The sequence below is a fragment of the Nomascus leucogenys genome, chromosome 17 (genome assembly GCF_006542625.1).
Source record: "Nomascus leucogenys isolate Asia chromosome 17, Asia_NLE_v1, whole genome shotgun sequence".
Lineage (NCBI taxonomy): Eukaryota > Metazoa > Chordata > Mammalia > Primates > Hylobatidae > Nomascus > Nomascus leucogenys.
Window position 1 is genome coordinate 84,120,889 of NC_044397.1, and position 16,953 is coordinate 84,137,841.

The 16,953-nt window shown below is 45.4% G+C and overlaps 1 protein-coding gene across 2 annotated transcripts in view; it reads left to right on the forward strand.

Moving 5' to 3' along the window:
- LOC101179527 (cytochrome P450 2B6) overlaps positions 1–16,953 on the forward strand; it is an 80,624-nt gene that overhangs the window by 61,121 nt on the left and 2,550 nt on the right. For both annotated transcript variants that reach the window (XM_030795856.1, XM_030795855.1), the window contains exons 2-8: positions 6,895–7,057; positions 7,191–7,340; positions 9,812–9,972; positions 10,314–10,490; positions 11,080–11,221; positions 13,351–13,538; positions 13,730–13,871. In XM_030795856.1, coding sequence (XP_030651716.1) covers positions 6,895–7,057; positions 7,191–7,340; positions 9,812–9,972; positions 10,314–10,490; positions 11,080–11,221; positions 13,351–13,538; positions 13,730–13,871 — 1,123 coding nt within the window. The remainder of the gene's footprint in view (positions 1–6,894; positions 7,058–7,190; positions 7,341–9,811; positions 9,973–10,313; positions 10,491–11,079; positions 11,222–13,350; positions 13,539–13,729; positions 13,872–16,953) is intronic.

Sequence of the window (16,953 nt, forward strand, 5' to 3'; positions counted from 1 at the left end):
ACATCCAGAAAGTCTGAGCCCCGAACAAAGGGCTTTTCCTACTTTTAAACATGTTAAGGTGGGAACTACATGAGGCAGGAAGCCAGTTTCAGAAGGGAGAAACAAAGCAGTTAAATAACATTTCTTACATCTTGAGAAAGACATGTCTTGCAACCTAACCTTATTGGTCCCGTGACCCTGCAGCTGTGCAGGAACTCACTGGGCCTGTAATAAACTTTGAAGAATGTGGAGTTGGGGAGTATAGATAAGGTCCACCGTCCACAGAGAGAAGACGGGCTGTTAATATTCTCTTTTAACTTGAATGTAAGATGCAGCCATACTTTGCAGCAACCTTAAGAGGATTTTAAAATTTCTATTACTACTATTATTAGGTTATAGTTGATTTCATTAATTCCTTCTTCAATACCTTATTTAACTGTTTTACCACTTGTCTAGTGAAACAAGTACCTCTGCCACTGGAGAGTTCTCCAGGAATGCCCAGTAAGGAAATACATTTTCTAATAACCTTTTATCTACTGTTATGGCATTGATTGATCTTTGTGCATAGAAACGCTTTAATACAACCAGAAAACATGCAATGAAGGTGGCAGTTGAATTAACTCCATCTTCAAGTGTTCAAATGATCTACCAAGTGCCAGAAATATATCACTTGAGGTTTTTGTTGTCTTACTAGAATTATGGATTTGATAAACCAAATATTAGTTATAAACCACTTAACAATCTTAGAACAGTCACCTCGTCAATATTTTTTCATAGTTTGGATCATTTTCTCTCTTCTATGATGAGTCACGGAATGCAGAGCTTTTAGTAATGGAAATTTTAAGAACTCAGGAAGGACCAGGCGGCCATTCAGTGTCTCCATGAGTGCATGCTTCACACTGGAATTACAGACTCTTAAGTACAAATTTTAATACCATAAGTAGCAATTTGTGCTTCTCTAATTCAGGTGCATAACACTGGTTCATTAAATAGGTTATCATAGGTAATTTGATGGTGCCATTGCACTCCAGCCTGGGTAACAGATTGAGACCCTGTCTCTGAATTGGCACTGCATGGGGGCACTGTCCTTGGAGGGGTGAATGGGCATGAAGAGGTGTCTGGGTATAAGCCGCAGGTGTAGAATTTCACTCTTCTCCGCCATCCTCTGTTATATCCTTGGGTACCTGCCTGCCACTGAAAGAATGAGGTAAAAGAGGTGGTGGCACGAATCAAACAGATTTTGCTGTGCCAATGAGAGAGAGCAGACTAGCCCATGTCAGTGCCAGGAGAGTGGAGGAGAGAGGAAGAGCAGCAAAGGAGTGTGGGTAGGGAGTGCTTATCAACAGTACACATAATGACCTATACTGGCAACTGCCACTTGCTCAGTATTTACCTGGCTTATCACTGCTTACCATGCATGATTTTATGATTAATTATCTACTTTTTATTACTAATCAATCAACCCACTTTCCAATGGGAGAATTAGAATACTGACAATACCTTCCAGCTCCTCTTCCCCTTCCCTCTCCCATGTTGACCATACTCCTGAATCTTAGGCTTGTTATCTTTTTACTATTAATAGAGTTTTTTTTATTTCTGACCAATGGTCTTTTTAATGATACCAAGTACAGAGTGTATATGCCAATACTACTATGAATTTTTAAATTATTTGCTTAGACAGAATACATGGACATACAAATGATGAATGTGATAATTGTCATAAATATATATTTACCTTAGACAGTTAGTCAAAACATGTGGTCTTTGGTTATTAGTTACACACTGTCACTTTACCTGGAAGATACAAAGTAATTGGTCACAGACTCTCAAATTATGGAACATTTAGATTTTTCAGAGGAATGACATGGAGGGAGCCAAGGAGTCTTATAATTAGGTAAGATGTTGTTTGGGTGGCTCAGGACCCCACTGGGCAACACTCAAAGACTTGGTGGCTTATACCTGTAATCCCAACACTTTGGGAGGCTGAGGTGGGAGGATCGCTTGAAGCCAGGAGTTTGAAACCAGCCTGGGCAACCAAACAAGACCCTGTCTCTACAAAAAACTTTAAAAAATGTAGCCAGACATGGTGGCATGTGCCTGTAATCCCAGCTACTTGGGAGACTGAGGCAGGAGGATGACTTGAGCCTTGTAGTTTGAGGCTGCAGTGAGCTATGATCACGTCACTGCACTCCACCTGGGCAACAGAGCAAGACCCTGTCTCTTAAAAAAAAAATCATCTGCAATGTGAGGAGTGATAACATTTAGGAAAGTGTGTATAGGTTTAAATTCTGGTCAAAGACATCCTACACAATTCACTGAACCTTCTCTTTAAGGGTTTTTTCCCAAGCTCTGCAGATGCTATCTGGGCACAAATCATGCCTCCGTTAACAGAATTTGCTTTTCCTTCTAGCTCTTGGTATCCCACTGCCCCCTTTCTTTATGAAAGCTGGTATGGTCATTGAATATCCCAATCCTTTACAAATTCTGAAACAAGCAAAACTGTCGATGACATTTGTATTTGCCTAAAATGAGTTTCCAAAAGGATCTTTGTGGCTACCTTATTAGTTCATAGAAAGTGGAGGCTTGTCAGGAATGATATTAAAGAATTTTTTCATTTTAATTGTTTTAGAGACAGGGTCTCACTTTGTTACCCAGGCTGGAGGGCAATGGCACAGTCATAGCTCACTGCAGCCTTGAACTCCTGGGCTCAGGAGATTCTCCCACCTTAGCCTCCAGAGTAGCTGGGACTACAGGTATGAGCCACCATGCCCCACTATTTATTTTTGTAGAGATGTGTTTGGGGGACGGTCTCACTATGTTGCCTAGGCTGTTCTCGAACTCCTGGCCTCAAGCAATCCTCCTGCTTCAACCTCCCAAAGCATTGGGATAAGTTTTGAATAGCCATGTTTGACCCTCTCCCTTCCTTTATTGTAGCAAAGATTTCCATTTTCTCACGGGGAGGACTTGGGGCAAATAGTTTGTTTTGTTGTTGTTGTTGTTTGAGGATGTGGGTGGGTCATCTTGGTTAATGTCAGTGCAAGAACAGTCTCCATTCCTCATTATTGGGGTTCCTTAGCTATCCAGGAAGGCAGCAGCTCCCTTGAGAAGACTTTCTGACCCCCAGGTCCCCACCATAGGCTCTCACACACCAGCTGCCCCTCCTTACTGAGCCTGTGTCCTTGACAACGCTGCATTTACCTGTGATCCTGTGGCTGAGCTCTCCCTCACACTTTCAGACAAGGAAGGCCTGGGAGGACTCACCACAGAGCTGAACATAGTGCCTGGCACACAATAGGCGTTTAGTAAATATGTGTCCAGGAACAAATGAAGGAGTCAGTGAGTGAAAGCTCCAAGCCTGACTCAGCGGAACTGGCAGTCGGCCAGGGCCTGCAAAGTGCTGCCTGGCCCTCAGTAGGGGGTCGCTGATCTGGGGATCCCTGCCCACCAAATAGAGTTGCATCACATAGGTGAAGGTCCCAAGTGCCTATTGTTTTCTTTTCATCATTTTCCACGTGTGACAAGAGTATCACACAATCATGTGAATCAATGGACTTAGTTTTCTCACTAGAGTAATGTGTCTGGGAATTATCTGTGTTGTCATGGGATTTTCCAGGTGTCATTTACAACTACCTGTGGACAAGATGAGGTACTACCCTCATCTTAGAATTAGGGATGGTGGCCAGGCGTGGCAGCCCATGCCTGTAATCTCAGCACTTTGGGAGGCTGAAGCGCGTGGATCAACTGAGGTCGGGAGTTCGAGACCAACCTGACTAACATGGAGGAACCCTGTCTGTACTAAAAAACACAAAACTAGCTAGGCATGGTGGCACATGTCTGTAATCCCAGCTACTCGGGAGGCTGAGGCGGGAGAATTGCTTGAACCCGGGAGGCGGAGGTTGCCCTGAGCCGAGACTGCGTCATTGCGCTCCATCTCGGGCAACAAAAGTGAAAGTCCATCTCAAAAACAACAAACAAAGACAAACAAACAAAAAAAAGTAGCGATAGTGATGCTCAGCCTGGGGAAAGCACGTGTCCAGTGGCACACCACTGGGAAAAGGGGAAGCTGAGCTCCAGCAGGAGGTCTGTCTCCAAAGCCCTCCTAGACTAAAGCTGCTAAACAATTTGTGGATTATGAAATTCTCTGAGAGTTTGATTAAAGCTGTGGCCCCCTCTTTTCCAAATAGGCATATACATGTTTGCATAAAGTTGTGAGGCTTCACACACTCCCTAAAACTCTTTCATAAACCTTCTAAGGATCCTCTAGGTATTCGCCACCGTCTATTATGATTGCATCTCTTGGGGGTGGGGGAAAGAGGGAGGGCATGAGCAAGTGTGTGTCAAGGCTGAGGAAAGTGGTGCTGTTGCTTCTCCATTTCCCAATTAAGCTTCCAGATTCCTTTTGGAGTCAGAGGGACGTGGGCTCGTGTCTCAGATTCAACTCTTACGCATTAAGTCACAGTTTTCTCTTCTGTCAATTAAGATCATGACAATGAGAATGTGTGCCCCTAAGGTGGTTGTGAGGATTAAATGGGATATTGCATACAGCTAGTATAAAATAAGTGCTCATTAAATGGCAACTACCTTGATCCACTCATTCATTTATTCACGAGTCCAATAACAATTCACTGGGCACTTTCTATGTACCAGGAAATATTCTAGGAACTGATGATGTGGCATCTTGGACAAGACATATGAGGTCACTGTGCTTATGGACATTCCATTGGTGGAGACAGATAAGCAAAAAATAAACAGATAAGGAAATGTTAGGTGGGCAAGAGCTACGGTTAAACTAAAGCAGGGGGATATTTCAGAAAGTGATGAGAACTACATTAGATTGAGTGGTTAGGGGAAGACTGTCTTGTTTTTTTTCTGAGCAGGGACAATGAAAGATTCAGGTGGAAGGCACTAGAAGGAGGCAGGGGTGGCTGCAAGAATCCTGAAACAGGAAAAATATCAGACAACACATGGAGGAATGAGTGGGAGGAGAAGTCAGAGCGGTAATAGGGCCACGTCATGTAGGACCATGTGAACCATCAGTGGAGACTTCAGATCTTATTCTCAGCAAAGTGGGAGTATTGTAGGCCTTGGTGAGCATATGGATATTAATTATTTTATATTTTAGTGGGGTTACCTTGGCTTGTGGGGCAGTGAAACAATTGTTAAGTGGACTAAGCATGTAGTCCAGAAGTCCAGTGAAGGGGCTTTGCAGAGATCAATCCAGGGCATTTGTAAGTAAACTTAACAAATTTTATGACTTTTATGTCAAGTTTCTATTGAAGTTGAACATCACTGTAAAAAGCGCACATGTCAATGAATTTTCACAAACTGAACGTACTCATGTCATTGACATGCAGGCCAAGTAGCAAGAATACCCTGAAACCCCACACCCTGTTCTTTTCTAGTCACTATCCGCCTACCATCTTGATCATGGGTTGATTTTATCTGTGTATGAACTTCTTTTTTGTTTTTGTTTGTTTGTGAGATTGAATTTTGCTCTGTCGCCCAGGCTGGAGTACAGTGGCACGATCTCGGCTCACTGCAATTTCCGCCTCCCCAGGCTCAAGCAATTCTCTTGTCTCAGCCTCCCAAGTAGCTGGGACTACAGGCGAGAGCCACCACACCTGGCTAATTTTTGTATTTTTAGTAGAGATGGGGTTTCACCATGTTGGTCAGGCTGGACTCAAACTCCTGACCTCGTGATCAGCCCGTCTCAGCCTCCCAAAGTGCTGGGATTACAGATGTGAGTCACCACGCCTGGCCCTGTGTTTGAACTTCATACACGTAAAATTATGATGCATGGACTCTTTTGTGCCTAGGTGCTTCCACTCAACTTTATACATGTGAGTTTCAGCCACGTTATCGTGTGTAGCTGTAGTTTGTTCTTTTTCGTTGCTGTATAGTATTCTATTGTGAGAACCCTCACTGTTTGTCTATATCTATGTTGATGAGCATTTTATTAAGAAAGTTTCTGTGAATATTTTGTTCATTTTTTGGTGAACACACATACACATTTTTGCTGGGCATGTACCTGGGAGTGAAGTGGCTGGTTTCATGGGTACCCATTTGTTCAGCTTCAGGAAATACTGCCCAGCAGTTCCCCAAGTGGCTGCACAGTAATCCCACCTTATCCACTGGAGATATGTTCTGAGACCCCCAGTGGATGCCTGAAACCCCACATAATACTGAACCCTATGCATACTCTTTTTTTTCCTATACAATCACATTATATGGGGGGGTGGTATACACAGTGCAGACATGGTGGACAAAGGATGATTCATGTCTGGGGTGGGACAGAATGGATGGTGAAAGACATCATCATTCTACTCAGAACGATGCACAACTTAAAACTTACAAATTGCTTATTTCTGGAATTTTCCATTTAATATTTTCAGACTGCGGTTAGCTGCAGGTAACTGAAACTGCAAAAAGCAAAACCACAGATCATAAGAAGTATGGGGTGGGGGTGATATTAATCATATTTTATCAACCATCTTTACTGTTTAGGGCACAAGCCAATCAGAGCAGACCCTGGCTGGGCCACCCATTAACCTAAGCTTGTCCAACCTGCATTATTTTGTTGTTGTTGTTCTGTTTTGTTTTGTTTTAGCTTTTTAGCAGCCTGAAGCCATGGTTTTCAGTTTCTGCCTCCAGTGATACACAGAAAAGAAGGATGAGGAAGGGGCTTTACTGGCCCAACCAGAAACAGAAACTAAGAACCCATGACTGTATTCTCTTCCTTGGACACCCTTAACTATTAACCCTTACTTGCTGGGTCCTGGCAGGGGAAAGGGCAGCCTGGGGAGGCGGATGTTGGGGAGGGGCTAATTACCAATCTGGTATGTAAGTATTTTGATGGTTTTACAAATAAGGTGTTTGCTGACTAACAGCCACCCCTGGTGTGGATGTGATTGGCAGTTCCGAGAGAAATATGGGGACGTCTTCACGGTACACCTGGGACCGAGGCCCGTGGTCATGCTGTGTGGAGTACAGGCCATACGGGAGGCCCTGGTGGACAAGGCTGAGGCCTTCTCTGGCCGGGGAAAAATCGCCATGGTCGACCCATTCTTCCGGGGATATGGTGAGGGCCTCAGAGGCACTGGGAGGGGGCGGGTTGGGGGTGCATCAGGGAAGGGAGTATATGGGGGGAAGAAGGACTCAGAGCCTTCTTCCAACTTCCTCTCCAACCAACCCACACCTCCCCTGCACGCCAGGTGTGATCTTTGCCAATGGAAACCGCTGGAAGGTGCTTCGGCGATTCTCTGTGACCACCATGAGGGACTTCGGGATGGGAAAGCGGAGTGTGGAGGAGCGGATTCAGGAGGAGGCTCAGTGTCTGATAGAGGAGCTTCGGAAATCCAAGGGTGAGTCCTGGAACACGAATAGGAAAGAAAGGCAATGGAACACTGAGAGATGCAGGCACGGGAATAGAAAGACAGAGAGGTATACATGGGCAGAGACAGAGACAGACGAAACTGGAGACACCATCAGACAGAGGGATAGGGACAGAGAGGGAGAGAGACAGGGGAATAGAGAGGGACAGGGATGGGCAGGAGGGAAACACAGAGAGCCAGGGAAAGAGAGAGATGCCAGGTGTATAATGTCCAAGAGTTACTCAAAGAGGCTGGATGTGATGACTCTCGCCTGTAATCCCAGTACTTTGGGAAGCTCAGGCAGGAGGATTGCTTGAGGCCAAGAGCTGGAGAACAGCCTGGGCAACATAATGAGATCCTGTCTCTACACAATATAGAAAAGCAATGAGCCAGGCATGGTGGTGTGTGCCTGTAGTCCCAGCTACTCAGGAGGCTAAGGTGGGACTACAGGATCACTTGAGCCCAGGAGGTTGAGGCCACAGTGAGCTGTGATTGTGTCACTGCACTCCAGCCTGGACAACAGAGCAAGATCCTGTCTCAGACAAACAAACAAACAAACAAACAAACCCTCAAAGACATATAATTTCATGGATCAATTGTGTCTGTCAAAGTCAGAAACAGAAGTTATGTAAAAGAAAAAAACTACAGACATTTAACAAATAATGACCTGTGTTTTCCTTGCCCTGGGTGAAGTGCTGATGAGCTGGCAGTGAGCAGACAGGCCAGGTGGGGTGTTCTGCCTGGGTGCAGCTGGAGGGGTCATCAAAGAATCACTAGGTTATTTTTGAGTTCTCCATAACTTGGTGTCTGTGGGACATGTAGGTGAAGGGTCTCTGGCCGGCATCTCCATCTCATTCATGCCAGGTGTTTACCATCTCTCTTATCAAAATTTCTCAAGAGACTCTGGGACGTAAATGCAGAGGCTGCGTGTGGAGGTAGAGACCCAGGAGCTATAGGGAAACAGGGACAAGAAGACTGAAGAGAAGGACAGGAAGAAACAGTGACACAGGCAGGAGGAAAGAGACAGACGGAGGGACCAAAACAAACAGATATAGGTTGGGTACGGGGCTCATGCCTATAATCCCAGCACTTTGGGAGGCTGAGGCTGGTGGATCTTTTGAGGCCAGCAGTTCAAGACCAGCCTGACCAACATGGTGAAACCCCATCCCTGCTAAAAATACAAAAATTAGCCAGGCTTGGTAGCATGTGCCTTTAATCCCAGCTACTCAGGAGGCTGAGACAGAAGAATCGATTGAGCCTGGGAAATGGAGGTTGCCGTGAGCTAAGATCACACTACTGCACTCCAGCCTGCATGATAGAGTGAGACTCCATCTCCAAAAATAATAATAATAATAATAATTATAAAATAAAAAAAGACAGAGAGGAGACAAATATACACACACAGAGACAGAAAGAAACAAAGGCAAAGAGAAATTGAGGCAGAGAAAATTAGAGAGACAGACAGACAAGGCTTAGGGAAAGGTCTGCAGAGGAATGAGAGAAGACAGGCAAATGAGACCCAGAGAGAGGCTGCACTAACCTGACGTTCTTGCGTGCTCACAGACCACCCTCCCTCCAGCTGGGGCCAGTGCTGAGCCTGGTGTATACAAGTATCACTTAACAAGTGCAGAATAATGCCCAGATGACTGGAGAGCCCTAGATGTGGAAAGAAGAGATTAAGGGGGAGTAATAAGTAGGGGTGGAAAGATGGTTTTTTATTTATTTTAAATTAGAGACGGGGTCTCACTCTGTACCCAGGCTGGAGTGCAGTGGCATGATCATAGCTCACTGCAGCCTCCAACTCCTGGGCCCAAGTGATCCTCCCACTTCAGCCCCCTGGACTATTTCAACTGGGACTACAGGCATGTGCCGCCATGTCTGGCTACATTTTTTATTTTTTTTTGTAGAGACAGGGTCTCCTTATGTTGCCCAGGCTGGTCTTGAATTCCTGATCCTTTTGCCTCAGGCTCCCAAAGTGCTGGGTTTAGAGGTATGGACCCCTGTGCCCACCCAGGGCTTTTTAATTTATACAAGCAATTGATTAAACACCTACTCTGCCCAGCCCCTACCCCTGGGATTTAACCATACTTGCTCCCAGAGTCAGAGGTGGGGCCTGAGAGGAGGTGCAGAGTGAGAACCGGCTTCATGGACTCGATAGCTGGGTTGCCTGGGTCTAAATCCCGGCCTCAGTAATGAGTAGCTGTGCAACTTTGGTCAAATTACTCAACCACTCTGTCTGCCCATCTATAAATTGGAGCTAATAATCAAATTGCATCTGCCTCACATTGTTGTAGTGAGAGTTCAGTGGAATTACGTGTGAAGTGCTGGTGCATAATTAGCTGTTATGGTTATTCTCATGTTTACCATTACTGGCTGATGGCAGACAATCACACACAGAGGGCGACAGCCTGATGTTCCCCAGGCACTTCAGTCTGTGTCCTTGACCTGCTGCTTCTTCCTAGGAGCCCTCGTGGACCCCACCTTCCTCTTCCAGTCCATTACCGCCAACATCATCTGCTCCATTGTCTTCGGAAAACGATTCCACTACCAAGATCAAGAGTTCCTGAAGATGCTGAACTTGTTCTACCAGACTTTTTCACTTGTCAGCTCTGTATTCGGCCAGGTCAGGGAGAGGGAGAAGGAGAGGGAGGGTGGGGGTGAGGTGAACATCCACGGCACACGAGAAAAGGAGGTGAGACAGAGACTAAGAGAGATAGAAAGGAGAGAGACAGGGAGATGGGGCAGAGGCCAAGAAAAAGACAGAAGGATGAGGGAGGAAGATGCAGAAAGAGGTAAATGTGAGATAGATCAAAGGAGACATAGAGTCAGTGAGTGAGGGGTTCAGAGACAGAGGGGAGTGGGGAAGTGGGGTTCCCATGGAGGGATTGGGGCCCAGGAGGGGCTCTCTCCCTGTGACCTGCTAGCTCAGCCCTAGGCAAACCTCACCACCCCTTCTTTTTGCAGCTGTTTGAGCTCTTCTCTGGCTTCTTGAAATACTTTCCTGGGCCACACAGGCAAGTCTACAAAAACCTGCAGGAAATCGATGCTTACGTTGGCCACAGTGTGGAGAAGCACCGTGAAACCCTGGACCCCAGCGCCCCCAAGGACCTCATTGACACCTACCTGCTCCACATGGAAAAAGTGGGGTCTGGGAGAGGAAAAAAGGAAGGGAGGGGAGGGAGGGCAAGATGGAGAGATGAGAAAAGGTAGGGAAGAGGAAGATGGGGAGGGAAGAAGAAAGACTAGGGAGGGGAGAATAGGGAAAGGGAGGAGAACAGATGAGGAAGGAAAGAAAGATGAGGTGAAAGGAAGGAGAAAATAGGGAGGAGGAACTGAGATGGAGAGAGAGGGGAGGTGGGGAGACAGAATGAAGGACAGAGAGAGAGAGAGAGAGAAGACTGGCTGAGGAAGGAATTCGGGGCAAGGGACAAAAATACAGCAACAAGAGAAAAAACTCACAGAGGCAGAAAGAGACTGGGAGACAAAAAGAGAGAAACACATCAAAGAGATGTGGAGAGAGATAAAAACAGAACCAGGCAGAGTAAAGAGAGGCTGAGAGAGACGAGTTAGAGATATGCGGCTGGACGCGTAGAGGACAGAGAAAAGCAAACTGGGCCAGATAGTGTCAAAGACCTTTAGGCAAACGGAGGGCAGCCAGGGAGACAGGCGTGTGCACAGCAAGGCTACAGCCTCCCCTGACCCTCCCCTCCCTTCCCTACTGTGGACGCAGGAGAAATCCAACCCACACAGTGAATTCAGCCACCAGAACCTCATCCTCAACACGCTCTCGCTCTTCTTTGCTGGCACTGAGACCACCAGCACCACTCTCCGCTACGGCTTCCTGCTCATGCTCAAATACCCTCATGTCGCAGGTGGGCCAGGGACAGCCAGTCAAGGGGGTCTTCTGGGCTGCAGAAATGGGGCTATGGGTACCACCTGGATGAGAGAGGGGTTGCTGGCTTCCTATTCCGGGATCACTGTAGGCTCGGGGCTAGATTCCAACCAAGCCAATTCTGTTGGATACATGGACGCATGAAGAATCTGTCCATGCGTTCTCCCGCTGTTTTCTTCCATCACTTAAGGATTTTTTGTTCTAAGGTTTTTGTTTGTTTGTTTTTTGGTTTTGTTTTTTTTTTTTTTTGTCTTTTTTGAGACAGAGTCTCTCTCTGTCACCCAGGCTGGAGTGCAGTGGCATGCTCTCGGCTCACTGCAAGCTTCGCTTCCAGGGTTCACGCCATTCTCCTGCCTCAGCTTCCCGAGTAGCTGGAACTACAGTTGCCTGCCACCACACCCGGCTAATTTTTTGTATTTTTAGTAGAGATGGGGTTTCACCATGTTAGCCAGGATGGTCTCGATCTCCTGACCTCATGATGTACAAATTTAGGGGGTACATGTGCAGTTTTGTTACATGCATAGGTTTTGTAGTGGTCAAGTTTGGGCTGTTAGGGTATTTATCACCTGAACAGTGTACATTGTACCCATTGAGTAATTTCTCATCATTCACCCCCCTTCTGCTCCCTCACTCTTCTGAGTCTTCACTATCTATCATTCCTCTCTCTGTGTCCATGTGTACACATTTTGTAGCACTCGCTTATGAGTGAGAACATGCAATATTTGACTTCCTGTGCCATCACTTAAAAATCGATCCATCCACTTATCTTTTCATCTATTCATTCTTTAATTCATTAATTAAAGAATGTATAATTACTGATTCTTTCATTTATGATTCATCTAAGGACATATACTGTCATTGATTTATTTGGATTACTTGATCCACAAGTTGATCCTTTGAAACAGTGATATGTTGATGGACTACTTCTCATTGATTTATTGGCTCATTCATTCATTCATTCATGCATTCATCCATCCTTCTATGAACTAGGTTTCACTCTTATCCTTCCATCAGTCAACCTTTCAATTCACCCTTAATCCATCCATGCTTTCCTTCATTTATCACAATAATTCACTCGTTTATTCAACTCTGATCTATTTATCATTCAATCCAGCCTTTCATTTACTCCTTTATTTGCTCATACTTCACTAATTTACTTATTCACTTGCTCTTCCATAAATCTAGCCATTCATGTGATTATTCATTAGCTGGGTTCATTGAGTTCTTTGTCTAAGGACCATTCATTAGTGGTTAATTAATCAATCCATCTATTAATTGATAAGTAAATATACACATCCATTTATTAGTTTGTTCATTTATTCATCAATCTTTCCATCCATGAATTGATCTATTGACTGATTGATTGATGTGTTTATTTATCTGTCCAGTTCTTCATGGATTCATCTATTGTTCTATTACACTGTTATATACCTGAGGACCAAGAATAGTGTCTCACCTATATTATAAACACAGTAAATATTAGTTCATTTTCTACTCATCTTAGAGAGGGTGTTTTGAGAGGTTTGCAGGCTGGAGTTCTTAATCTGAAATTCCATGCAAAATTGTGTTGTGTGTGTGCATGTGTGTGTGTGTACCTGTGCATGTGGGAAGAGGATCCATAATATTCATTAGATTTAAAACAGTGAGAATTCTTGTTGCTTCCTCCCTCCTCCCCTCACCCCATGCTGATTACTTTGAGGGGTATCAAGGATCTAATCCTTTACTATAGGTTTTTCTTTGGTCAATAGAAAGTAGTGTCCCTGCTAAAAGCTCTCTTTTAAAAAAAAATTTTTTTTCTTTTGAGATGGAGTCTTGCTCTGTCACCCAGGCTAGAGTGCAGTGGCACTATCTCGGCTCACTGCAATCTCCACCTCCTGGGTTCAAGTGATTCTCCTGCCTCAGCCTCCTGAGTAGCTAGGAATACACGTGTGCACCACCACACCCAGCTAATTTTTTGTATTTTTAGCAGAGATGGGATTTTGCCATGTTGGCCAGGCTCATCTTGAACTCCTGACCTCAAGGAATTGCTGGGATTACAGGCGTGAGCCACCATGCCTGGCCTTAAATGCCTCTTTAAAATGAGATTCATTGGTCTTCTTTTCTGTTCAGAGAGAGTCTACAGGGAGATTGAACAGGTGATTGGCCCACATCGCCCTCCAGAGCTTCAGGACCGAGCCAAAATGCCATACACAGAGGCAGTCATCCATGAGATTCAGAGATTTGCCGACCTTCTCCCCATGGGTGTGCCCCACATTGTCACCCAACACACCAGCTTCCGAGGGTACATCATCCCCAAGGTAAGACTGGCTGGACCCCCATATCCCTCCTGTGTGGGCATCCTGGATTCTCTTAATCCCTAAACTCAACCTTTTGTTAGCTTCTTAATTGAGTCCCGTTGTTTTTGTTTTTTGTATTTCTTTTTTGTGGGGTGTGTGCGGAGGGTGGGCAGGGAATGCCAATATCTTTTGATCTTGTGATCCTCCCTCAGGACACGGAAGTATTTCTCATCCTGAGCACTGCTCTCCATGACCCACACTACTTTGAAAAACCAGACGCCTTCAATCCTGACCACTTTCTGGATGCCAATGGGGCACTGAAAAAGAATGAAGCCTTTATCCCCTTCTCCTTAGGTAAGCTGGACCCACAGTATCTTTCCCAGACACCAGAGGGCAAGTACTAACCTCAACTTGAGAAAAACAATGACAGGTCCTTATTAATTGAGTACTTAATATATTCCGATTGCTTCACCTGCCTTATCCTGTTCCATCTTCACTACAAACCTGTAAGGAGGCTTGAGAAAGAAGATTACATTCCCAAAGGCACATCTGGGCAAGCAGGACCTTGGGCAAGTATTTTAACATCTCTAAACCTCAGTGAATTCATTTTCTTAAAAAGAAAAAAATCTGTTGAGCACTACCGTAAGCCCAGTGCTGTACTGGGGGCTGAAGATAATGCATCAAACAAGTCACACAGAGACAGGGTTCCTGCCCCAGGAAATTTAAAGTCCAGCAGGGAAGATGGGCATTCATCAAATAATAATAAAATAATCATCTCATGAAATGAATGAATGTCTGCAACATGCTTAGGACTGCCTGGCACAAAGGACATGCTCACAAGGGCAATTATTATTATAATTAGACATAATTGTGATAAGTGCTCTAAAGGGAGCTTTGGGAGCACAAAATAGGGAATACTAGCTAATCTTGTGGTGGGTCAGTAAGGAAAAGCTTACCAGAGGAAATGGCTTCCAAGCTAACATGTTCATGGGTGGGCGTCAATCAACCATTGCAAAGTGTGTTCCAGGCAAAGGAAACAGCAAGGGCAAAGGCCAAAGGTGGAAACGTGACGGTACCATTGAGAACCTACAGGAAGTCCAGTGAGCCTTGGGAGTAGATTGCAGAAGGGAATAACACAAAGGGCTCAGCTGGGCAGGACCTTGAAGGCTGTGGGAGGAGTTTGGATTTATGGTCTAGCACTGGGGAGGTGAAGAAGGTCTTGACGTGCTCTGACTCGTCCCAGTTCTCCTCCTCCACTCTTTGGCTGGTTAAGAGAAAAACTTTAGACAAATTAAACTTAGCAGAGTCTATTTGAGCAAAGAAACAATTCATGAATTGGGCAGCACATGGAACCAGGAAAGGTTCAGAGAGCTCCACCCAGCAATGTGGTCAGGCACTATTTATCCACAGGGAAAGGAACTGAGGTACAGAAACAGCCTGATTGGTTACAGCTCTGTGTTTGCCTTATTTGAGCATGTCTGGGCAGCTTGCAGCCTGTGATTGGCTGAAGCTTGGCTGCTCTGATTGTCCAAGGTTACTTGTTACAAGAATATACTCTCAAGTTACATTGCAGTTTGTTTACATGTTGAGTTACATTACAGTTTGTTATGCAGGGAGGCCGCTTTAGGCCAAATTTAATTTAATTTAACATGCGCCATCCATGAAAGGCCCCAGAAACAACCCCCCAGTCTTGAGTTTCATCAGTGACTTCAGTGATCCAGGGTCCTGGCCCAGCCCCTGGTTTTGTGCAGTACAGTGACCTCCTTCCACATTTTATCTTCAATGACAGTGAGGAACACATGGGGTGATGGCTTGAGGATCAATGTCTTTTCTAAATTTTGCTATCTTAAGCTTCTTTTTTTTTCCCTTCTTCAGACGGAGTCTTCCTGTGTTGCCCAGGCTGGAGTGCAGTGTCGCAATCTCAGCTCACTGCAACCTCTGCCTCCCAGGGTCAGGTGATTCTCCTGCCTCAACCTCCTGAGTACCTGGAACTATGGGCGTGTGCCATGCTGCCTGGCTAATTTTTTTTATTTTTAGTAGAGACAGGGTTTCACCGTGTTAGCCAGGATGGCCCTGATCTTCTGACCTTGCGATATGCCCGCCTCGGTCTCTCCAAGTCCCAGGATTACAGGCATGAGCCACTGCGACCGGCCTGCTATTTTGTTTTAAGACAGGCAGAGATGTAGGGAAATAAGGACCGAGACAGATAATTAACAAAGATAATGAGGCGGAGAAACAAAGTTAGGGACAAAGAGGTAACACCCTGAAGGATAGAGATGGGGGGACAGTGGCAGAAAGACAGACAGCAGGTGAACATCAGACAGTACACGGAGAGGAAGAGAGAAAGAAACACAGAGAGAGAGCCACATAAGGAGAAGGAGGAGGAGGGGCAATAAGAGGAGAGAGAGGAGGAAAAGGAAGGAGGAGAGGAGAAAGAAGGAGGGAAAGGAGAGAAACAGAATAAGAGATAGGAAAAAGAGAGAGTGACATAAGAAGAGAGGAAGAAAGAATGAACAAGACAAATAAGGTCTCTTTAGAGGGGGATGAAAAGAAAGAAGGAGAGAGAAACAGAGATTGGTGAGGAGTCAGATTCAAATAGACGGAGATAGGAAGTTAAGCAAGATGGAAGAAAGCCAAAAAAAAAAAGGAGAGGAAAAGAAGAGACACAGAGTCTGACAGGTATAGACAGAGAAAAAGACAGGGGTAGGGCTTCCAGGGGCAGAAGGAAAGGTATAACCCAAGCCAAAAGGGTACTGCAGCCAAAGAAATTCGAAAGGTGTCCAAACAGACTGCCCCAGAGATGGGGAGGGCGTGATGGGAGGGAGATAACAAGCCTCAGGCTGTTGTGGAAAACGTTAGGTCACACAAAGAGTTACAGAAGAACCAGCCCAGAGACCTGCCTGTTTCTAAGCTCATGTCACCCACCTTCTGGATGTGCCAAAGGGACATGGACCCCTTTCCAGACACCTCCACGCAGACACACTTGTCCAACAACTTGACAGGCATAGGGAATGCCTGAAAACTCACACTTGACATGGCCTTTCCAAGGTTTGCAGATTATGAAACACTGAAGTGAAGGGAAAGGCTCCCTTTGTCTCTGCCTCAGCTTTTTCCAGCTCCCTTTGTTCTCATTTTTCTCCAAATCTGTGGTTTAGAACCTACTGGGGGTTCCTTGCACCTCTGAGAATCAGTGGAAGCCATCGACCCTCCCTGTCTCATATGCATCAGTCCCATTCACAATTTATATACAATTTGGGTTTTTTATCCCCTGAGCTCTTGAAGCCGGTGGATCTCAGGCTGAGACTAGAAGACAGCCCAGAGACACAGACACAGACACATGGCCAGAAACACATACCCCACACCTACCCCCGGAAACAAACACAAGGCGATAACCAAACCTTAAGGCTCCTTAGCACAAGCCAAGTGCTATTCTAAG